This window comes from Sus scrofa, chromosome 6 (genome assembly GCF_054392235.1).
Source record: "Sus scrofa isolate SSC_HxYL_T2T_F1_AM1 chromosome 6, Sscrofa_HxYL_maternal_Yorkshire_Landrace_v2.0, whole genome shotgun sequence".
Lineage (NCBI taxonomy): Eukaryota > Metazoa > Chordata > Mammalia > Artiodactyla > Suidae > Sus > Sus scrofa.
The window spans coordinates 149,671,707-149,696,014 of NC_139388.1; the positions used below are offsets into that span (position 1 = coordinate 149,671,707).

General features: G+C 43.4%; 1 protein-coding gene across 6 annotated transcripts in view; it reads right to left on the bottom strand.

Moving 5' to 3' along the window:
* Positions 1–24,308, bottom strand: part of IL12RB2 (interleukin 12 receptor subunit beta 2) — a 77,861-nt gene that overhangs the window by 15,024 nt on the left and 38,529 nt on the right. For all 6 annotated transcript variants that reach the window (XM_021093522.2, XM_021093523.2, XM_084958627.1 and 3 more), the window contains 4 exon segments: positions 16,989–17,208; positions 8,328–8,528; positions 1,745–1,843; positions 1,496–1,654 (listed from right to left, as the gene is read on the bottom strand). In XM_021093522.2, coding sequence (XP_020949181.2) covers positions 1,496–1,654; positions 1,745–1,843; positions 8,328–8,528; positions 16,989–17,208 — 679 coding nt within the window.

The following is a 24,308-nucleotide window of genomic DNA, read 5'->3' on the forward strand; positions in this document are numbered from 1 at the left end:
GGAGTGCATTTCAGAGCTGACTTATCCTGACAGTGGGGAGTAGTTCTGTTCAGTGATAAGTTGTGTTTAGCAATGATGAATTATTAAGGGAATTATTGCCAGGTCTTATAGTGGAATACTATAGAGTTATTTCAAAGAATGACACAAGTCCACATGGACTAATGTGAAAGGGTCTCAGTATGTATTATTGGAGTTCCTGCTGTTGCTCAGCAGTAATGAACCTGACTAGTATCCATGAGGACATGGGTTTGATCCCTGGCCTTGCTCAGTGGGTTGAGGATCTGGTGTTGCTGTGAGCTGTGGTGTAGGTTGCAGATGTGGCTCAGACCCGGCATCGCTGTAGCTGTGGCTGTGGCTGGCAGCTGTAGCTCAGATTCGACCCCTAGCCTGGGAACCTCCATATGCCTCAGGTGCGGCTCGCCCCCCTCCCCCCCGCAAAAAAAAATCAGTATGTATCAGTGAGAGGAAAAAGTGAGGTGCAGATCAGAATACAGATGGTTACCCCAAATGTATGCTAGTATATGCATTAAGATTTTTTTTTCTGGAAGAACACAGAGCTTCTCACAGCTTAAGTAGGGAGGAAGCAATAATTTGCCCTTCATATCTTTTTGAACTATTTGAATGCTTTACCATGTACAAGTATCATTTATACAATAAGAAATAAATTAGCTTTAAAAGTTATAACTTTTAGAAAAGCAAAACTGCAGATTTAAGGTTGAGAGAGAAGGCCAACTCCTCAAGTTTCCCAGGTAAAGACCATTCTGCAGGCAGGTCTCTGGCACCTACATCTCAGGCTGGCTTTGTTACACTCCTTTTGGACTGAACAGTTCTCATGAAGGAATGAAATGTTGCTTCTTTATGATAAATGCTCCTGAAAGACAGCCAACTGCCTATGAAATACTAAAGAGAAGCTGAAGCCAGGAAACACGAAAGAAAACCCTGAGTAAATCAAAGATTGGAACATTAAATCTGGCAAGTGACTCGGAGCTGCTCGGTGAATGAGTGATGAAATCATTTGAGATAATGCTCCAGCCAGAATTGAACTGCTTTAGTCTTACAGCATAATTATGGGTCATAAGGAGTTACTTAAATTGTATTTTATCCATTTAAGGAGAAACTAATATGCTATGATGATATTTGCAAATGTAGGGATTCAAAGGTTCTCCTAACTGCAAACCTCAAGGGTTTATCCTAATAGTATCGAAGCGCCTTTATTGCTTTTTGAAATGGTATCTGCCCATATAAATAAGCTTCCTGGAGAATCTCATCCATTAACTTTTCTTTAATTTGCTTACCATGTAACACATATTCAGTAACTTTGTGTGTGTGAATGTATGAGTGCCTTTAGATGTCTATTTTTCTTCATTCAATGAATTTTACAAATATTTACCACGTGCCTGCTAAGTGCCGGGTGTGGTGCTAGCACTTGCACACACTTGTGTTTTCCCCACAACTAACCTAGAAAGGCCCTGCTGCCTTGGTTTCTCGCACATACCACAGAGCTGAGGCTGGGAATCGGAGTCCCGTTCCTTCCAATAGATCCTGTAATGGAGGATGCAGCCCATTTGCTCCTGGGCTGGAATTTCGTCCCATGAAATTAAAATGCTCCCCTTTTCCTCTGAGATGGCATTAATGTGGGGGCCACTCAGTGGTGCTGTGAAGGAGAACACAGGAGGCTTTTGTCACCCTCCAAATCCAAACCATGAAACTAAAGCAAATCTGGGCAAAATGTCCCAAGACTCACCTTTATGCTTCAAGTCACCCTGGATGGAGCTGCATCCTCCCTGGTCCCCTGAAAGTGCGTGCACTCGGATTTCATAACAGATGTAGGGTTTTATGTTGTCTGCAAGGAAGAAGGTGTCTTATTATAACAGGTGAGGCATCACATGTGAGTCACGAACGAGAGCTATTTAATTATGTGATGTGGATGCAGTCAAGGCATTTCTTGCCCATTCTTAGGTTGAAGATATTTAAGCACAGTCTAGACTCAGGGTAAAGGGACGACCGAATTACAAAATCTCAGCAGCATATGTGCCGTGGCACCGGCTTCTGGAAGCCCCTGCTCCCGATGATGAACAAATGTCCTCCTGGTGAACAAATAGGCCAACCTGAGTTACTGCCAGGGTCATTATGATCGAGGAGACAAAAGCTATTCAGGCTCGAAAATTTAAAGACAATCACCCAGACAGCTTTTGAAACAAAAGTCACCTTCGATGAAAAAGTTTCACTTCTACATATAAATGATTTGCTGTTTCGAGAAAAGTAAGGCTGGTGTTGTGTAGGCAGAGCATCTGAAAGGCTCTTCTAATTCTTTCGATGCTTATCAGGATGTGACGGACAGCATGGGATGACACATTCGGGTGTGACTAATCAGGGCACACTCAGCGTGCCTTGTTCCTCCCCCTTTTCCCCACCCTCAACTTTCCCCCACCATGTTCCACTCAGATTTCAGTTGCTTCACAGCTTGGAAGATTTGGAAGGTACCCGGGGATGTTAGCATTCCTTCCTAGCTTTCAAAATCCCACACTCTGCAATGTTTTGTCAGGCATGAGGTTTACTGGCAAGGCGCACTTCCCCGCCAAAACTCCTTATTTCCATGCATCTCAGATTTCTACTTCCTATAAAGAAAAAGGCCCCTCTCATAGATACTGCCCATGACATATCTTTAAACTCCCAATGAAAATTTAAAGAAAAAAGATGATTTCTGTTACATAACTAAGTGTAATATCCTGTGATCGGAGTAAGGACTCCCCTGTATGAGTCACTGCCCTGCCATAGGTAGATCTGGTCCCCTACACTAACAACTGATTAGGATTCAATATTTTCTTCTGAGGAAGAGGAATTTTGCATCACAGAATGATTTGCTAAATAGTGTGTTTTTTATATAAAAATCTGCTGTCCCTGGAGTTCCTGTCGTGGCTCAGTGGTTAACAAATCTGACTAGGAACCATGAGGTTGCGGGTTCCATCCCTGGCCTCACTCAGTGGGTTAAGGATCCAGCATTGCTGTGAGCTGTGGTGGTAGGTCCTAGACGCAGCTTGGATCTGGCGTTGCTGTGGCTGCAGTGTAGGCGGGCAGCTACAGCTGATACGACCCCTAGCATGGGAACCTCCATACGCCGCGAGTGCAGCCCTAAAAAGACAAAAGAAAAAAAAAAATCTACCTTCCCTTAAATAGTCCAGCTAGTAGGTAGTATATGAAACTCAGACATGCAACCAATATTGTCAGAAGGGACCGTAAGGAAATCCAAACTCATGCCATGGGTGAGTTCCAATTTGTATTCATGAACGAAATGAAATGGAGCAAGGCTGCAGTCGCCTTAGTCCTGTAATCCAAAGATGCCCTGTGGGCGGCATCCAGACCCAGGAGCCCAAAGGGCAACATGGAATATGAAATCATATTTCATTTGGGAGGGGCTGCTGCCTGGCTGCTTGGTCTGCAATTCTGGAAGGGGCTGACCAACCACCGTGCCATGGGGAAGTTCCATATGAGCATTAGGCAAATGGTGTCAGTGCCCTTTGCCCAGCAAAGTGTTGAGTTCGGGCAGAGGCCTTGGGAACTGCTGCACCAGAGGCTGTGGGCTTCTTCTGATGAAGAGCCAGCGCTTCATGGAGGAGGGAGGAAAAGGAGCTCCATAACTCAGCTGACATTTCCCTTCCTATGAGGAGTGGAGCCCGAGCAAGCTTGTTCCCCTGTCCTGACCTTAAGAACTCTTATTTTACTAGCTAATTCTTCCATGAACACCCCAATCACATCAAAAATGCCTTAGCTTTTGCTGCTCGGCTGACAAAGCCTACACTCAACATTTTAATTTCTTTCTACAGTCTAGCCCCAACTTCCAGGCTCATTTCTTGAGGCCCTTATGCACACATATACACCTGGCAGGCTTGGGCAAAGGCTCTGTCTCTACATTCAGAAACCATCTCTTAGGTGGTTTTTCTGCAGAAAGCTAATTTTACCTACTAAGTGTGGGAGAAGGCAAACATTAAATGATCAGCAGTGAGGCTTAATCATAGAGAAAGTATGATGGGAGCATGCAGAAGAGGGACCCAAGTAGCTAGGCATCAGGGGAGGTTTTCTAGACACCTCGAAGTTCACCTATTTGTAAAAGGAATGGCTCTAGGAGTTCCCACTGGGTTAAGAATCTGACTATAGTGGCTCAATTCCTGGGTTAAAGGATCTGGTGTTGCCGCAGCTCTAGTATAGGTTTCATCTGAGGCTCAGCTTCCATCCCTGGCCGGGCAACATGCATATGCCATGGGTATGGCCATTAAAAAGAGCCAGGGGTAAGGGGGTGGGGTGGGGTGGGGTGGGGGAGTGGCTCTATAAGGTAAGAACCTTTCCACCCAAACAAGAGAGGGCTGACAGCTTCTAGCCTAGGCCCTACCAACCTATAATCCAGGAGTTGGACTATACTGTAGCCTGCTCCAAAGCAGCCATCTGTGCCCCAGCCAGATGCTGGAAAAAGACTGGCGAGAATCTGATGGCAATGAGTCATCTATCATCCTGACTGGAGAGGGTTACTTTGAATTCACGATAAATATTAAATTTTAAGTGTCTATTTCCAGAATGTAACATCAACACAAACCAATAGCTAAGTGCTTCCAAGTAGAAGAATTTGAATTAATAGTTATCCAGTATTGGAGTTCCCATCGTGGCGCAGTGGTTAACAAATCCAACTAGGAACCATGAGGTTGCGGGTTCAATCCCTGGCCCTGCTCAGTGGGCTAAGGATCCGGTGTTGCCATGAGCTGTGGTGTAGGTTGCAGACGCGGCTTGGATCCCACATTGCTGTGGCTGTGGCGTAGGCCAGCGGCTGCAGCTCTGATTAGACCCCTAGCCTGGGAACTTCCATATGCTGCGGGAAGCGGCCCTAGAAAAGGCAAAAAGACAAAAAAAAAAAAAAGTTATCCAGTATTAATGATTTTATTCAAATGAATATGTCTAAAGAGTTTAAAAACACTGTGGTTTCCTAAATAAGGGGAAAAATTCTCTCTTGTTGCCTATTTTATGTAGAATTGCAGAATTTCTTTCTTTCCTTTTTTTTTTTTTTTTTTTTTTTTTTGTCTTTTCTAGGGCCACACCCGTGGCATATGGCGGTTCCCAGGCTAGGGGTCTAATCGGAGCTATAACCTCTGGCCTACGCCACAGCCACAGCAACGGGGGATCTGATCCGCATCTGTGACCTACATCACAGCTCAGGGCAATGCCAGACCCTTAACCCACTGAGCAGGGCCAGGGATCGAACCTGCAACCTCATGGTTCCTAGTCGATTTGTTAACCACTGAGCCACGACGGGAACTCCCAGAATTCCTAGAAGGAAAGGACTATAGGGACTATATAGTTCAAACTATCCCAGAGTAAATCCTAATATAGTTTATAATAAATGTTTATAATTATAGAGCAGTTTAGATTCCGTAAAGGCCTTTTCTATCCACTGTTACATCTGACTTGATGGGTAAAACAACCTTAGAGGAAACTGGATTCTACCGCAACAACTCTAGGGACAGAGAACACATGGCCTTAAGGGGCAGTCCATTGTCCTATTAAAGACCACCACGTGTAAGGAAAGTTCCTTCTCAGAACTGAGCTGACATCTCTCTTCCTTTAATTTTTATGCAGTGAGCCTGAGGTTTGCTCTGCAGAACAACAAAGGACACATACTCTTTCTTAGGTGCAGGTCAACAACAGTCATCCAACCACCCCACCCCCATCCAGAATTCTCCTCTACAGGCTAAACAGTTTCCACGTGAAAAGTTCCAGACCCCTAGGGGCTTGCTCACCATCCTCTGGTGCTCACTGCGTTAGCCAGGCAGGATTCCCTTTAAGTACAGTGATGAAAACTGAGCACAATCCACTAGAAGTCTGAAGAGCTAGACGCTAAGAGAGGCGTGTGGCTAAGGATCGGCTCACATATTACCATGTGGTGTACTCTGTTTATTTCATTTGTGAAAGTCTTGTCTCCTTAAGCAGGGTGTGTGTATCCTCCTGGACAGGTGTAATGGTTGTCATGGTATAACGAAATTACTATGGGATTTAGAGCTTGAAAACCTATTAAAATCTTACCTCCATCACAAATAGTAGTAGTAGTAATAATAATAATAACTAAATTATCCAGCACTTCAAATGTGTTAGGCTCCATTCAAAATGTTTTCCCTCCCAATAGCCCAGGGAGGGCGGTAATATTATTATCCTTAATTTACAGATAAGGAAACTGAGGCACAGAGAATTTAAGTAATTTGCCCTAGATCTTACAATCTAGTAAGCGACAGAGCCATGATTCAAACTCAGATAGTTTGGCTGCAGAACTTTTAAACATTTTGCTGAACTTACTCTTTCAAAGTCACATGGACATTTTTGACACGTTAAATTAACACACTCATTGCCACACAGAAGATACATGTGCCCGCATTTTAATTTGGGGTGATACTGCTGACCTCGATTAATGTTAATTATCTTGATGATTCTGAATTATTGCAGAACAACAATTAGTAGGAGAAAAATATAAGGAGCAAAATTCTGTACTTTTGGCTTTTCTGAATCTATCAGCACACACACATGGGCATTGTTGGTGGAAATTCATCCTGGAACAAGCTTTTAGAGCAAGTGACCATCTAATTAATCTATTTTTTTTTTTTGTCTTTTTTTGTCTTTTCTAGGGCTGCTCCCGCGGCATATGGAGGTTCCCAGGCTAGGGGTCTAATTGGAGCTGTAGCTGCCTGCCTACACCAGAGCCACAGCAACGCGGGATCCGAGCCGTGTCTGTGACCCACACCACAGCTCATGGCAATGCCGGATTCATAACCCACTGAGCGAGACCAGGGATCAAACCCACAACCTCATAGTTCCTAGTTGGATTCGTTAACCACTGAGCCAGGACGGGAACTCCACTAATTTAATTTTGATATACAAATGATACCATTTCTCTTCTGGAAGACTCAAACAAGGAATTTCTACTAATATGGTTTTTGGATGTTTGAGAGATTCAAACACATTCACTGGTGAGTAAGGGAGGCCTCAAGTATTCCAAATGCGAAACAATATTGGAACTTTACTGGGAACAGAGTAGGAATTCAGAGTTTGAGAGTTTGTGAATTGAGAACTTGAAAAAAATGAAAAGAACTTGGGACCTTGCCCTTTAATGTTTATTTTGGCAAATGTCAACCACCTGCAGAGGGACTCCAACTAGATCTCTCCTCCGAGAAAAGAGGTTACGGATTCTTTTGACGGGTCAGGAACAGCAAGCCCCATGGAGAGTTGCTACAAAGACAGCTAAAGGGCAAGCGTCAGACTCTGATGAGAGGAAGACACGCACCACAGCCATCATTTATGAAAATGCTTAAACGAGCCTTTGCCTATCTTGTTTTCCAATGGTCCAATGTTGCTTAAGCTCAGGATTGAACGGTTGACTTTTGGGGGGATTTCTTTTTAGTTTAAATTCATATTGTATGATACAGAAATTCTGGACTTGCTCCAAAGGTAAGATAAAATTGTTAAAAAAAAAAAAAAAAGACTAAGTTCTGTTCAATCATTTGAATATATTTTCAGATGCTCTTTTTTTTTTTTTTTTTGGCTTTTTAGGGCCACACCCACTGCATATGGAGGTTACCAGGCTAGGGGTCAAATCGGAGCTATAGCTGCTGGCCTACACTGCAGCCATAGCAATGCAGGATCCGAACCACGTCTGCGACCTACACCACAGCTCACGGCAACTCTGGATCCTTAACCACTGAGAAAGGCCAGGGATTGAACCCACCACCTCATGATTGCCAGTTGGATTCATTTCCACTGTGCCACAATGGGAACTCCCTTCAGATGCTTTCTATCACTTGATTATAACCACAGATTTGGAATTTGAGAACCAGAGACACCAATCATCATGGAGATAATTCTGGACTTAGTCCCACACAAATTGTAAGTAGCAGAATTTGGGAATGAAAGATCTCCTGGTTTCCTCGTTTGTATAACAGGTGTAGTAACTCTTGCGACACACGATCGTGCTCACAATGAAGTGAACTCCCAAAGGTAAGGTGTCCATCACACTGGCAGGTTACTACTTAGCTCTCTGCCATGCCTGCTGGGTTCATTACTCCATCTTAACAGCACCGTACCAGGCACAGGAGTTTTCCATACATACTGGAGTTTTTAGTCAATCGGTGGGTGTTCTACGGCTGTAGTGGTGCCTCCCCATGGGCTCTAGGTCATAACTGTCCCTCTTCTCATGCAGCCGCCTGGAACTGAAGGCATGGCTCTGGGTTCCCACCTGCAATTTCCTCAGAAAATGTGTACTTTGTAACTCATTAGAAAGATGGTGAATAATGAAGTACCTGAGATGAGGGTGGACGTGTTGTAGGGGGGACTCCGCAGCCAGCTTAGAGGGGGCTGCATGCCACCCCTCAGATGGAGCTCCCTCCACTCCACCACATACTCCTGCACAGCAGTGGCACCTTCCCCCGGAGACGTCCACTTCACCAGGAGGTTGTCCGAGCCCTCTGGGTTTGCAGAAACCTGCTGAGGAGCCAGCAACCCTTTATGGGGAACAGCGACAAAAACAAAACCATGGGGACAAAGATATAAAAAACAATGCATCCTGGCAAAGGTGTAGCAAGAACCACTTTGAAAGGACTTCAGTCAGGTCCACAGAGTTGTTAGTTCCTACTTCTCAGTTCTCGGAGAGCTGGCGTCAGTGCCAGGCCCGAGTAATGCTATCGGTGGAATTATTTTCCCCTTCATCTTCTATTTCATGTCCCATTTCTGTGTCCGCAAAGGTACCTGCTCCAGTGAACATAATATGCATCTTTCTGGTCTAGCTCCCTTATGTTTATTTGTTTAGATATAGCCTTGAAAATTATGTGGCTTTGTGCTTACGTGTTGTATGTTCATGAAACGTGTTCGAAGTAAATCTAATGCTTTTTCTGACTTGTTTTTTTACTCAACATGAAGTTGTAGGCTCTATCCATCCTGCTGCTACATGTAAATCAAGCTCATTCCTTCAGACCCTTTGTCCAGTCTCCAAGTGACAAGCAGTAGGTTCCTTCTCACTCTTTGCTGACACAGACAAGGATGCAATGAACATTCTTTTGCATTTCCTTGTGAGTGCTTCTGCCAGACTGTCTCTCTATATAAATACACAGAATTGCTCGGAGTAAATTCACATATTTCGCTGAACACGACCAGACTGATCTCTAAAATAGTCAACCAGTTGACACTCCAACGAGGAAAGTGTGAGGGTTCTCACCGGCACTTGGTATTTTCTGACTTTCTAACTTTGCCAATCTGGCATGGGTGAAGTGGTACTTAATTGTGGTTTTATTTTCATTTTCTCACTTCTTATGAGGCTAAGCTTCTTTGCACATATTACTAGCTGTCTGACTTTCCCCATCTTATACTTTGCTGATTTTTTTTGAGTTTCCTGTCTTCTTCTTGATTTGCAGAAATAGCTTTCATATTCTAGATATTAATCACCTGTCAGTTTTCAACACTACAAGTATCTTACTCCAGTCTTTCAACTCTCTGGTAACCTCTCTGATGTATTTGTCGCACATAAATACTTACTTTGATGCAAGTAAATTCATCCTTGGTTTGTGTATTTTGAGTCATTTATGAACTCCTTCCATTCCAGAGTATATACTCAAATATATTCTCAACTATATTTTTCCCCCACTGACTCTTGGTTTTACCTTTCACATTTAGGTCTTTAAGCCAAATCTAACTGAAGGTTTTTTTTGTTTTTTGGTTTTTGTTTTTAAGGGAACAAACTTTACTATTTTTTCCACTCAGTGAGTCGATCTTTCCAAGTGTGAAACCCTCCCTGTCGTACACATTCAGGGTCTGGGTCTGGGTCAGCTTCTTCACCAGAGTACACTGGTCACATTACGAGGCTCAGGGTCACTTGACTATTTTTTTTTTTCTTTTTTGTCTTTTTGCCATTTTCTAGGGCCGCTCCCGTGGCATATGGAGGTTCCCAGGCTAGGGGTCTAATCGGAGCTGTAGCCAACGGCCTACACCAGAGCCACAGCAACTTGGGATCCGAGCCGCGTCTGCGACCTACACCACAGCTCACGGCAACGCCGGATCGTTAACCCACTGAGCAAGGCCAGGGACCGAACCTGCAACCTCATGGTTCCTAGTCGGATTCCTTAACCACTGCGACACGACGGGAGCTCTGACACTTGACTATTTGATGGGTAAAGTCCCTCCTCATTTTACTCTTCTTTTTGCAAAATGGTCTGGGGTATTCATGAAACTTGATTGTTTCACTCAGCTTTTAGAATCAGTTAATCAAACCAACTCCTAAAAAATTTCACCTGCTATTTTTACTGGAAAGACATTAAATTTACAGCTTAATTCAGGGAAAATGGATACTGTTACAATGTTAAATGGTCCCATTTATAAATATGCTATTTCATCGAAATTATTTGCGTCTCCTTTTCTATCTTTAAAGGGAGTTTCAAAAAACTGAAATTAAAATTCCTCATGCGCTCTTTGTTAGGTTAATTCCGACACACTTGATACATATTAGTTTGCTATTTAAATGGCACATTTTCTACTATTAATTTGTGTGTGTATTATTCTTATTCTGGCAAACCTGCTAAGCTCTCTAATTAGTTCTGATAATTTGTCTATTGCCCTTGTTAAATTTGCCATGTAATAATCTTATTAGCTGCATACTTAAAATATCTCCTCCTTCTGATCTTTGAATTAAACCTCTTATTTCCTCTTTTTGTTTGTATCTTGTTGCTAGTTTTTAAAAAGAATGTTCCCAGGCATCTCTATACATCTTTATAAAGATGATGTTTGCTTCATGTTTTTGGTAGAAAGTCTTTAAAAAGCTAAAAAGTTTTCTTTTATTCATAGCTTTGAAATATTTTAATTTTTATAAAATGTTATTTATTTACTAAAAATTTTGTTTTACTAAATACATTTTTTTTTTTTTTAAGAGCTGTACTCACGGCATATGGAGATTCCCAGGCTAGGGTTGAGTTGGAGCTACAGCTGCCGGCCTACACCACAGCCACAGCAATGCCAGATCCAAGCCACATCTGTGACCTACACCACAGCTCACAGCAATGCTGGATCCTTGGACCCACTGAGGGAGGTCAGGGATTGAACCCGTATCCTCATGGATACTCGCTGGATTCGTTTCTGCTGCACCGCAACAGGAAAATCCCTAAATACATCTCTCTATCTGTTAAGAACATATCGCTTTTTTTTTCTCTTTCAGTCTTAATGTAATGATTTACATTGACATATATTTCTGATATAGATTCATCTTTGTATTTTCGGGAGCAACCCTGCTTGATCATTCTGTACTCACTTTCTTTTCTTCTTTCTTTTTAAACAGGCTTTATTTTTTTAAGCAGTTCTCAGTTGACAGCAAAATCGAGTGGAATGTACAGCGATCTTTCCATATACCCCTAACCGCATACATGCATCACCTCCCCCTCTGTCGACATTCTGTAAAATTCTTGGTAAACATTTTCAAATATTTTTTCATTTGCTTTTTTTCTCTTTCTGGGACGCCTTTTAGGTGGTTGTCACTACTTCTCTTTCTGTTCTTTCAGTGATTTAAGTCTTCTTGTTTTTCAAATCCTTTCCCTCTTTTGATGACATTTCTCACCCAATCTTCCACTCACTCATTCAATTTACAGATGAGTTCTTTCTGCTTATTCAACCCGCTGGCTGAGTTCTTTATTTTAGCAATTGAGCTTTCCATATGAAATCTATTTATCTGGAGCTTTTCCACAACCACCTATTTCTGATTCATGTTGCTAGCATTCTCTCTTATCTTTCTAAGGATACTTGTTATGCTTATTCTAAACTCTTGCTCTATTTGTTGTGTTGGTTATATTTTTTTATGACACAAGTTGTCCCATTTGCTGCCTTTCTTTCCCAGAACTTGAGCCCCTCAGCTTTTTCCTAATTTTCTCCTCTGGGATCCTGTTTTATCTTCTCAGACTGATCAGCAGCCTTGGCCTTTATTTTTCTGTGTGGGGGTGGGGGGTGGGGGGGAGCTTAGCCATAGCTCCTGATCCTCCAAGCAAGTTTAGATGGGGAGAGGGAGCTTTTCGGGTGGGAAGCCAGAGAGCCTGTAGTGATGCAGCCTGAGCTGTGCCTGTCCCTTGGTTCCTTGTAAGCATACTCAGGGGCTCCAGAACCTACCCATGCCTCTGTGGCTGGCACTGCTCTCCATGAAGGATGGGGCTGCTCTTCTTTTCTATAATTTCCAGGCCAGGGGGTGGGTGGCAGGAGAAAAATCTCAGGCCCTCTTTGTTAAGTTTCAGGGCTTCCCTGAAGTTACTCTGCCCTGCCCTCCAGACTTTCCGGCCTCCTCATAAAATGCTTGGGTGGATGGACATTCTTAGGGCAACAAGGGGAAGAGAGAGAAGTGCGACCAGCAAGTGCTACCTCAGCCCTCTCCCTTCATGGCTATTCCCCATTCACAGGCATTCAGCCATCCAGATCTCTCTTGTGGCCTCTTCTGGGCAAGTTGGGTGGAGAGAGCCTGGAACCTGTGTATTAGCAACCTTACTAGGAACTGGATGTCCCAGCCATGATTTTTGATCTTCATCTGCTTTGGTACCTTATCTTCTGGCTATGCCACAATTTTGTTTTCGCTTTTTTTTTTTTTTTTTGGTTTTGTGTTTTTTTGAAAACAAAATACATTCATTCAGTAAATACGTATTGAGCATTAAGACCCTTTGCCAGGTGATGGGCTAAAATAGCCCAGGAGCCTTTCTAACCACTGCTCTCTCTGGAATTAGCTAAATAAATCAACCTGGCATTGCCCAGCCTCTGAGTCACCACACTTGCCAGGAGCCCGCCTGGATTTCTTCCTCGGGATGTTGGCCAGGTCATGCTCTTTCCTTTAGAACTCTGCAAACAACTCACCTCTCTGACACCTTTCAGAATTCTTCCTTTAGCCCCCATCATTCAACTTTCCATCTCCAAGTTCATTGAGAGCTTCTAAATAGAGTTATGGAGTTCATAAGGTATTTGGAAAAAGTGCCAACCTAAGAGACAGGTGGCCTGGCTTTTCAATCCAGCCCTACCACTAACTGGATGTATGATCTTAGCTACGTTGCTTCACCTCCTGGGGCCTCAGTCTGACATATGCGGGGGGCCTCTGTTAATGGCTATACTGGCTTCTGATTCATGCCATAGTTTCCAGAATTCTTGAGCACAGGGAATGGTCTGAAATATCAAACATGTTTTACTTGTTGACTGATGGGTTAGCACACATTCAATTTTTATCATAAATCAACAGAATAATTCTTGAGCTTCTTGATGGGCCATGCTGTGGCCTATGCCTTTTACAGCTAAGTTGTCCCCATTTTCTCAAAATCAATGTAATTCTGCCTCTTGGGGTGTTATTTTTTATTTTCCTAGAAGAAAAGCTATTTAGGTGAGTAGTGTGAACATACATGAAAAGAGAGGGAGACAAAACTCATGGTATGCTATTCCTAGAGATCATGCAGAATTTGTATGGGAGTGGCGGGCTCCAGGATGGGACCATGTGATTTGCACACCTGTCCTCCAGGTCTCCCTAGGATGCACAACTACTCGTATTGGACAGTTCAGGTGGGGCCTTTGGAGAAGCAATAGGATCTTGAGATTTCCAGGACCTTAGCTAGAGCTCAGTTCTAAGGAACCATTTCAATCTCCTACCTGACCACCGCTCTACATTCATCTTTCTTAAGCCCCACCCTCATTTAACACCTCTCCATTCTGACATCTTTGCTGCTACTGGATCCCATCATCTTTGAGCTCCCCAGGAACTTCATTCCTTTAATGATCCCTTCGCCTCCCCTTATCTTCAACTCTTTCCCACCCTGGTTCCTCTTTTTAACCGAGACGCCTGCTCAGATCTCAGCTGAAAACAAACCCTCACACCCACTCACCTACAATCCTTCACCTGTCTAACACCAATTTGCCTTGGCATTCTCCATTCACTCCTTGCCTCCTCTCCAGGCCCATGCTTCGCCTTTGCTCTGTTCCTAGAGCATCCGGTGTGGACCTCTCATCGCACATCTATTCTGTGCTGCAGTTTACTTGTTTATATGTTTGCCCCTCCCCTGGGTCAAAATATAACTGTAGGACCTTGTCTGTATTTTTTACCTATTGTTGGACTTATGACCTTAGAGAGTAATCTCAATAAATTATAACTGAATAAAGCAGAGGCCAACTCTAATATAACAAATATGTCACTTTGAGAAGTTGTTTCCAAATCTAAATAAAGAACCTGGAATGGGTCCAGAAAATTCAAGAGGCTTATATGCTTAAGACCCATCTGCAGCGTGGCTTAAAGAAGTAAGGCATTTTGACACACTACATTTTAGCAAGAACAAGATACTAAACAATTAGTGGTAAGATTTCAATTTCCCCTCCCAGAATTTCCTTTAAAAATTACATATGTGGTGCTTATCCATTGAAGACAAAATTTTAAATACAAAAAAAAAAATCACCTGTAAAACCATACCGTAGATATGACTTCTGTTACTATTTCCACATAGATTTTTTGTACTATGCTAAAATGTGTAAACATATATTTAAATGACATCATCCCATGTATACTTTTGAAAGCCTACTTTTTCACTTATTATGTGCATCTTTCCATGTCAGTAAAGACACAGCTGCACCATCATTTTAATGCTGGCATGGAGTTAAGGTGGGGGAGGGCCATCAACCAATCCATCCTCTATTATCATATATTTAGGCTGTTGGTGCTATTTCATTATTTTGAAAACATTTCAACAAATATCTTTGTGCTCACATGTTTAAGCTCACGCCTTATTACTGACTGAAGATGCATTCCTAATGGCAGAATTTCTTGGTCAAAAGATATGTTCACATTTAAAGTCTGCTAGTGTTCCAAGCTGCCAAATATCTCTTCAGAAAGTTGTACCAATTTACACACCCACCCACAGTATTCAAGAAGATCTTTATCCCACACACTCACCAATATGGGTTATGCTACTTCTATTTACTCTTTCTGGGTCTGATTTGATTTTTCATGGGTTTTTTTTCAAAATGTGCATCACATTGATTGCTAGTTAGGTTGAACATATATTTACATCAGTGTGGCTCCTTTCATATTTGAGTTGCCTGCTTACATCCCATGATTTTTTATTTATTTGAATAAGTCAGATATTGATAGATAATCAATCATCTTTTTGCTAAAAATGTGACATACACTTTTGTTAAATTGCTACTTGCATTTTAAAGTCTTCTTTATGAGGTCTTAAAATAGTTTTACTTTAGTAGACGTAAAGTTTAAGCTCTTCCCCTGCCCCACAGTTAATCTGTCTAGTCTTTCAGGTTTCTGCCTTAGATACCTTCACTACATGAGGGAGAGAGTACCAGTTACCTACCCTCTCCTCATCTTCTTTAGCAAAGGGAACAATGTATTTCTGAGCCTCCTTTGCAAGGGGCGGGGCGGGGGGGGGGTGACCAGGTGACCAGTTAGAGTCAATATGTTATTTTGTGACCCAGGACAAAGTTCCTTAGGAGTGAGGACTGAGACTTCTCCTTTCTTTTCTGCTGCCTAGAGGGAAGCAGCTGGAGTTCTAGCAGCCGTCCTGAGTCACACCCATCTTGCGGATGGGAACCAACTTGGAGTGGGTACGGAAGGAAGGAGCTGGGAGTCCTCATGATGTTATGAAGCTCTCACACCAGCCCTGGGCTGTCTACCTTTTTTATGCAAGGGAATGAATAAGCCACCGAAGTCAAGCCTCTGGTAAACGCAACCCTTACTCCTAAGAGCAATTCCTAACTCACATGCCAACCCAAGGTTACTTCAATATTTACTTGCTTTACCAGTACTTACTTATCTACTATTTTAACTAAACACTTAACGGATACACGACTGAAAAGATCGATAACCAAAATTCAACAGCATGTATAAGGTACCCATTTTTGGTAGATGCTTCTTCAAAATGATCATTGCTAGACCCATATGTAGATAAAACTGTTATACTGAATTTTAAGGAAGAATCTGATTAGAGTTTCATTCTATCAGGCATTTTTGGAAAAAGGCCAGTGATCCTGACATGAAATATTTTTATAATAAAACAGATCTTGAGAAATAGTTTTCATATCTATTTCCTTGACTAATTACTGGCTTTTTTCCTGACAAGTTCATTTTCAGAGGATGCAGCTATAAAATGTACATAGATAGTTATAGGTTTTCAGTGCAGGTAATTAGATACATATCTAAATTTGTGTAATGAAGATATATAGTATAGCAAAATTGTACTACAGTTACAGTTACAGCCAGAACTTCATTTACACTATTGGACTTAGTTTTTTTTTTTTTTTTTTGTCTTTTTAGGGCCACACCAGCGGCGTATAGAAGTTCCCAGGCTAGCGGTCAAATTGGAGCTGCAGCCACTGGCCTACACTACAGCCACAGGAACATGGGATCCAAGCTGAGTCTGTGACCCACACTGCAGTTCAAGGCAATGCTGGCTCCTTAACCCACTGAGCAAGGCCAGGGATCGAACCTGCGTCCTCATGGCTACTAGTCAGGCTCTTAACCTGCAGAGCCACAATGGGAACTCTACTATTGGTTTTAAAATAGGTTTTGACTAGGGGAATATTTCTCTAGAACTTGACAACATATATTATTCTTGCCTCTGGAAAATTTAGCCAGATATTAGTATTCAATTTAATATAATTAATATTTCCTTAACTAATGTTTATTAAGTATGTGCTATGTATTAGTCTCTGCATTTAACCTCACAATGACCTGCAATTCAGGTAATACAAACCCTACTTTAGAGAGAGGAAAATTGAAGCTCAGAGATGTTAATTCACTTGTCCAAGGACACTCACTGAGTGGAAATTTCGGACAGCCTCTGAAGGCTGTTAACTCCAAAGTATAAACTCTTGTGCTACTCATTTCAGACCCCGGGCTAGGTCTGAGAGAAATAAGAGATTAATAAGATACAGTTTCCCACAGGCAGTATTAAAGGTAAGATGGTACTTACCTGCTCCGCACAGGTCTGCTATGTTAATACGAGTGGGCAGGGAACTGCCTTTGGAGTTAGCTGCAGACACGGCCGCAGCCCAGATGCCAGTTCTGGGTATGGTCCAGGTCCAGGAGTTGCGTTCAGTGATATTCTGCAGTGTGGCATTCCCCTCTGCGACCTCCTGCAAGGTCACTTGATAGTGGAGGATTTTTCCTCTTGCCTCTGATAGACTCAGATTCTGCAATGAAACACATCTACTTACTATGATACTTGGTGCCAGGACCTCATGACCATCTGCAACAGGCGGCTACGTCATCTCAATGACCTTTTCACTTCCATCCTCTCATCTCCCTCCACCATACACTTTTATGCCCCCGCACACCCCCTGCCATTCAAAAAAAAAAAAAATCACAACATTTTAAAAAACTAATTATTATCATTATTTTTATTTACTGTTTTTTTTTGTTTTGTTTTGTTTTTTTTTTTTGTTTTGTTTTTTTTGCCATTTCTAGGGCCGCTCCTGTGGCATGTGGAGGTTCCCAGGCTAGGGGTCTAATCGGAGCTGTAGCTGCTGGCCTACGCCAGAGCCAAAGCAATACGGGATCTGAGCCGCGTCTGCAACCTACACCACAGTTCACAGCAACGCCTGATCCTTAACCCACTGAGCGAGGCCAGGGATCAAACCCGCAACCTCATTGTTCCTAGTTGGATTCTTTAACCCACTGAGCCACAACGGGAACTCCTATTTTATTTCTTTATATATGTTTTTTTTCCTACTGCACAGCATGGTGACCCAGTTACACATATATGTATACATTCTTTTTTCTCACATTACGTGTTCCATCATAATTGACTAGACAGCTTTCCCAGGGCTACACTGCAGGATAAAATTAATTATTAAAAACACACTGCTTTTCCTTTCCTGCTTCAGAATGAAACTTCCTAATAGGATGGTACAGTCAATGGAAATGGCGAGGGATCTGAACTCAAAAGATCTGGGTTTAAGTTCCAGCCCTACCAGTCACCAGCTGTGTGACCCTGGGCAAGGCACTCAGCCCCTCTGCATCTCCATTTCTAAATCTGTGAAACACACATGTGTATGGGTTCTTATACAGAAAATACAATGCTGCTCCAGAAATCAAAAAACAAGATTTTCAGGGGCTAAACTAGTAAAAGGCACTCTTGAGTGAATTGAATTAGCCATCTGTGCTAGGAAACCAAGACACTGTTTATAAATGTGTGACTAACAAGTTTTGGTAGTGAAAGAATTCCAGTGGAGACAGTTTGGGAACAATCCCAGAAAGCAAGCAGAAAGCTAATTATTTGCATTGTGACCTTGTTGGACAAGGACCACGGGAGGCAGAAGCACTGGCAATGGAGAGCAGCCAAGGCCTGCACTTAGCAGTGCCTGTCCATCCTAGTGCAGGGAGACGAGGGTGTGGCTCACCAGGCTTAAGCATCACAGTTTTCTTGGCAAGGCTCTTCCTTCCAAGGGGTGCAGGGTGGCCTCCAGCTGCTGAAGGACCCACCTTAGGATTGGCAGGTGCCCCTTTCTCTGGTTCCCTGCTCCCTAAGCAATGTTTTAATAATTCACTTTCCTATGTTGTTTATCGGTCAGGAAAGGCTGGGCTCGCATGAACATCTGGTTCACTTAAAATGTGTATCTTACACTTTAAGTGAAAAAATTGGCCTTCTGATTACAATTTGGCTTCTGAAATAATTATGCTGGGAAAGGATGTGCCTATCTGCTGACTCAAGCCTTCTGGTTGGCCCAACAGCTGCAATTCTCACTGTGAATTAATGCAGGAACATGCAGCTTTTTATACGTTCAGCCTCTGGGAGCTTGACTAATGCAGGTCCTGTTCTAGGTCCCTTCTGGGTCCACAGAGCCCAAGACGGGATCATAAGCCATGGTCAATGCACTGGGTGAACGCCATGCTGCTGGAGGCACTTTGGGGTGCCTGTTCAGCCTTTCTCTAGAAGACAGCCTGTGTCCTGATGAAAACCAGAAAAGTTAGCACTGCAAACGTCCATCATGGCTGATCTCATAGGCCTGTCGAGTGGATGAAAACAAGTGAGTGCATTTTGACACTGTGATATTCTGAACTGTTATTAATAAATAGGCTCTTTGGCATAGGAGAAAAAGCAGGATAAATTAAAGCAAAACCTGGCTAGGAAGACCATTCCCTCTGCTCTTTCTCACTCCATCCTTCTCTACCTGTCTCCTCTGCAGTTCCAGAGGGAGGAGTCCTACCCCTACCCCATGTACCCTGACCCCAAGGCACTCCCCATGAGTTAACTGAGCCTGCAAAGCTCCCCATTCTTGTCAGGGACCCAAGGGGCAACTATGGAAACTTCAGCCTGTATTACCACCCTCTCACTGCCCTTTACAGACACCTCAGCAAGCTCATGCAATCCAATGGCAGAGTGCTGAGAGAAGGCGGGGAAATGTCAGGCCCTCTTGCATGCAACGCAACTGCCTAATGATTGCTGTGGCAATCGAGCTGATCCCAGGGATCCAGTAAACACAGGTGGATCAGAAAGATGAGTGAAGATTCCCAGAGGGCACCCAAGAGCCTGGACCCAGGCCTTGCATTTTCTCTTTACAGCCCATATTTTTCAGTTGCAAATATCACTGAGAAGTTAGACAAAGCGATAGGGTGTCCCTTGAGTTATGCTTGTACAAAATGTCAATTTGGGGATAAAGGCTAACGTCTCTCAGGTAATTGGTCTCCTTCCAAACTGGAACATGGGCCTAACTTGTCCAATGGGGTCCACAGAACAAAAGAGTCAGTGAGTTCAATGAGCCAATGGGAAAACAGGTATCTGGCCAGAGGGGCATTCAGTCTCCTGAATCAATTGAAAACAGTGTGATTAGGTTGGTTGGAGGGAAAAAAAAAAGAGTAACATCAAATTTTCAAATAATGTATATAACCCATCACCCCTGGATCATACCTGGACCTGATGGAATAGAATATCATCGCAGAACAACAGAACTGGAAGTGAGCCTATAGATTAACAATTAATTCAGGAGTTTCCATTGTGGCTCAGCAGTAACAAACCCAACTAGTATCCATAAAATGCAGGTTCAAGCCCTGGTCTCACTCAGTGGGTTAAGGATTCAGCATTGCTGTGGCTGTGGCATAGGTGGGCAGCTGCAGCTGATTCAACCCCTGGCCTGGGAACTTCCATATGCTGCACCTTTGACCCTAAAAAGACAAAAGCAAAAAAGTAAAAAAATTTAAAAAAATTAAAAATTCAGTGTTTGACTTATCAAGGGGGAAACTAAGCCCCAGAAACACTAGATGATTTGCTTAAGGACCCCCAAGGGACAGATGGAGGAGCTGAGAAGAATCCTGGGCTCCTGATATCTAGAGGTGTGACCCCTCCACTCTGGCCCACTTATCCTTCTACTTGAAAGCCTGAGACTGTGAACTTGGTGAGTTTAGGCTCCATGTTGCATAGATGGATCCCCAGTCAACCTTCTGGCCCAGAGCTGAAAGCAGCCTCTGTAACCGTGAGGCTGTGGTACATGCTGACATGGAGCCTCAACAAGGGGCACAAGGTCAGCAATTTGGGGAGCGGAGAGATCCAGAATTCTTTTTTTTTACAGAGCCAACAGGCCCTGAGCCTCAAGGAGACAAACCATCAACTCAAAAGACCCATGGCCTGAGGAGCCAGCTGCCTCTTCTCAGATAAACTTTTTTTTTTTTTTAAACTCTAGTGTTTGTTTATCTGGCTAAGAAGGGGGAAACTATCCTTTAATTGAGCCATATCATGAGTTAAGAGCTTCACATCTACTGTCACGTTTATTCCTTATAAGTTCCCATTTTGATGAGTGTGCTAAAGCTTAGAGAGGTTAAGAAACTCACTCAGGAAGTCCACACAGGAGAGGTAATGTGAAATTTTAGTGCGCCCCCTGGTGGATGTGAGCGAGAAAGGCTATATCCAGGCTGAGTCCAGGGCCCCTGGGAGCATCTAAAAAACAGGGTACTTCCTGTCTCTTCTTGGGCAGCGCTGAAAGCCGGTTGCAAGCCAGTGGTCTTACTGACACTGTCACCTTCTCCTACGGATAAGAATACACTAAAAAGTTTAACCTGTCCCACTGCCTCTCTCCCTTCATTTTTGTTTTGGCTCCGTCCTGTGGAAAATGACCTAAACTTAGTGACATGAGCCTTTCTGACTTAGGTTTGCCTGAAAAGCAGGGTGAATAGCTCCCTCATAAACCTGTTATAAGAATTCTGCTGCCTGAAAAAACTGCCAGCATCAAAAATAACTTGGTGAATGTAATCCACGATAGGACAAAATTTGGCACATTTCAGAATGCAGTGCTCCTGTTTTTGTTTTGAAGTATATTATAGGAAGGCTATTTCTGTGAGTTAATAAATCAATTTTTCTTAGGATGTTAAAAAACTGTACTTTTGATAAAGTAACATTTTCACTTTTTTTTTTTTTTTTTTTTTTTTTTTGGTCTTTTTGCCTTTTCTGGGGCCACTTCCCGCGGCATATGGAGATTCCCAGGCTAGGGGTCTAATTGGAGCCATAGCTGCGTCCTCATGGGTCCTAGTCAGGTTTGTTACCACTGAGCCATGAAAGGAACTCCCAGTACCTATAATTCGTGGGTGTAAGCCTAGGTACCTTGACTTCAGAACCCATGACTACCTTCAGCAACCCCAGTCCAAAGTGAAGGAGTGTCTCAAAAGACAACCCTCACCTGCAAGTTTTAAAAATCACTGTACTGGTAGAGTTCCCATCATGGCTCAGTGGAAATGAATCTGATTAGTATCCATAAGACACAGGTTTGATCCCTGGGCTTGCTCAGTGGAAATAAATCTGACTAGTATCCATGAAGACACAGGTTTCAAAAAAACAAAAAACAAAAACAAACAAACAAACAAAACAAAACAAAACAAAACAAAAAAAGACACAGGTTTGATCCCTGGGCTTGCTCAGTGGCTTAAGGATCTGGTGTTGCCATGAGCTGTGGTGTATATACGTTGCAGACATGCACTGGGATCTGACGTTGCTGGGGCTGTGGTGTAGGCCAGCAGCTGCAGCTCCAATTCGACTCCTAGCCTGGGAACCTCCGTATGAGGGCTTAAAAAACAAAAAAACAAACAAAAAAACCACAGTACTGAAAATCTCTGGATCTATTTTCCCACTAGCCTGTCAGTTCATCTTTCTTCCTTGATGTCATGCACAATGTTTGCCTCCTAACAATGACTTAGCAAACACTTTACACAATTCTTTTTTTTTTTTTTTTGTCTTTTGAGGGCCACACCCACGGCATATGGAGGTTCCCAAGCTAGGGGTTGAACTGGAGCTGAGGCCGCCATCCTATGCCAGAGCCACAGCAACGCCAGATCTGAGCCATGTCTGCGACCTACACCACAACTCACGACAATGCCAGATCCTCAACGCACTGAGTGAGTGAGGCCAGGGATCGAACCTGCAATCTCATGGTTCCTAGTTGGATTTGTTTCTGCTGAGCCATGACAGGAACTCCCACAACTTTCTCACTAATTTTCACATCAACCTCATGTAGTATTATTATTATCTGCACTGTAGTCATGAGGAAAGTAAGGCACAGAAAGGTTAAGCACCTTGCACAAAAACACACAGCCAGGAGTTCCTGTCGTGGCTCAGCGTAAACGAATCTGACTAGCATCCATGAGGATGCAGGTTCGATCCCTGGCCTTGCTCAGTGCGTTAAGGATTTTGCATTGCTGTGAGCTGTGGTGTAGGTTGCAGATGTGGCTCAGATCCTGCGTTGCTCTGGCTGTGGTGTAGGCCAGCAGCTATAGCTCCAGTTCAACCCCTAGCCTGGGAACCTCCATATGCTTTGGGTATGGCCCTAAAAAGACCAAAAACCAAACCAAACAAACAAACAAAAAAACACAGCCAGTAAGTGATAAAGATGGAACTTGAACCCAGGTAGCACAGCTCTATTTGGAAGATGAACGCTTAACTGCTGTCATGCTGACACTTAGTAGACATTCCCCAGATGTTTTGCTCCTCTGGGCCGATTTAATTGATAGTCGTACCTTCTGGTAGTTACCTTGGCGTAATGATTTCTATCATGTTTGCAGCTAGAAAAACAGCAAAACTTTTTAAGAGCAAAGATTTAACTCTCCCTCCATCTTTGTTTTCTGTCTTCTGTTAATTCTCTATTTACTCCTATCTTTGTCACTGACCATATTCTGCTATCCAACCCCAGTTCCCTGCATCGCAGATGATATAGTATGTGCGACTAGTAGGCATGGAAGAGCAGCCTGTTCTGTCTGAAAATATCTCCAGTCTGTGCCAGACTGTGATGGGACAGGGTGGGGAAAGGGAAGGAGAGAGACTTGAAAACGCATCTTCCCATCTGCTGCTTTTGTATTTAAATACTGATTCTGAGGCTGGATGCCTCCTAGGATTATATCATCGTGGCAGCCAATCTTCCCTGAGGATTTACAGCAGACCTTTGTCCTCTAACAAGAGAAAACGGTACAGATCGTACTTTCTACTTTTACTGAATCTCTTTCGTAGGAAGAGGCCAAACAATTCATCCCGTCAGTGCCATGTGATATAGGTTGGACTGTTCTTTTTTTTTTTTTTTTTTTTTTTTGGCTTTTCTAGGGCCGCTCCTACAGCATATGGAAGTTCCCAGGCTAGGGGTCGAATCGGAGCTGTAGCCACCGGCCTACGCCAGAGCCACAGCCACACAGGATTTGAGCTGCGTCTGCGACCTACACCACAGCTCACTGCCACGCTGGATCCTTAACCCACTGACCAAGGCCAGGGATCGAACCCTTGTCCTCATGGATCCTAGTCGGGATCGTTAACCACTGAGCCACGAAGGGAACTCCTGGCTATGAGAAAGTTTTAAATTACACATGTGGCTTGCTTGCCTCTGTGGCTTGCTTTATCTTTCTATGGGATAGCACATCACTAATGTGATCCTTGACCTCCAAAGTCATGTCCCCAGGGGATCTTCCTGCCAACTGCTCTCCCACCCTTGTCCTGATTAACTTGTTCCTCTGGGGTGGGCTCCAGTACTCCCTTGAGAAAGGTCCTCTGGCTCCTCACCCCTTCCGTGCTCCACTGGCCATTGTCCCCCGGACCACCACCCACAGATGAACCTGAACTCCTCCTTAACAGCTGAGTGCTCCCACTGTCTGCACAGCTACCTCTGTCCTTTGGCTGGACTGTGAGCTCAAGGGCACAGAAGATGGTTCTGGCTTGTCACTTCCATATTCCCATCATGCAACATGGGCCTACGGCGGGGCTTTAATAATATTCGTTCGTTTGAATGAATAAATGAAGGAGTAAGTGAATGAGTGAAGGAGAGAATTC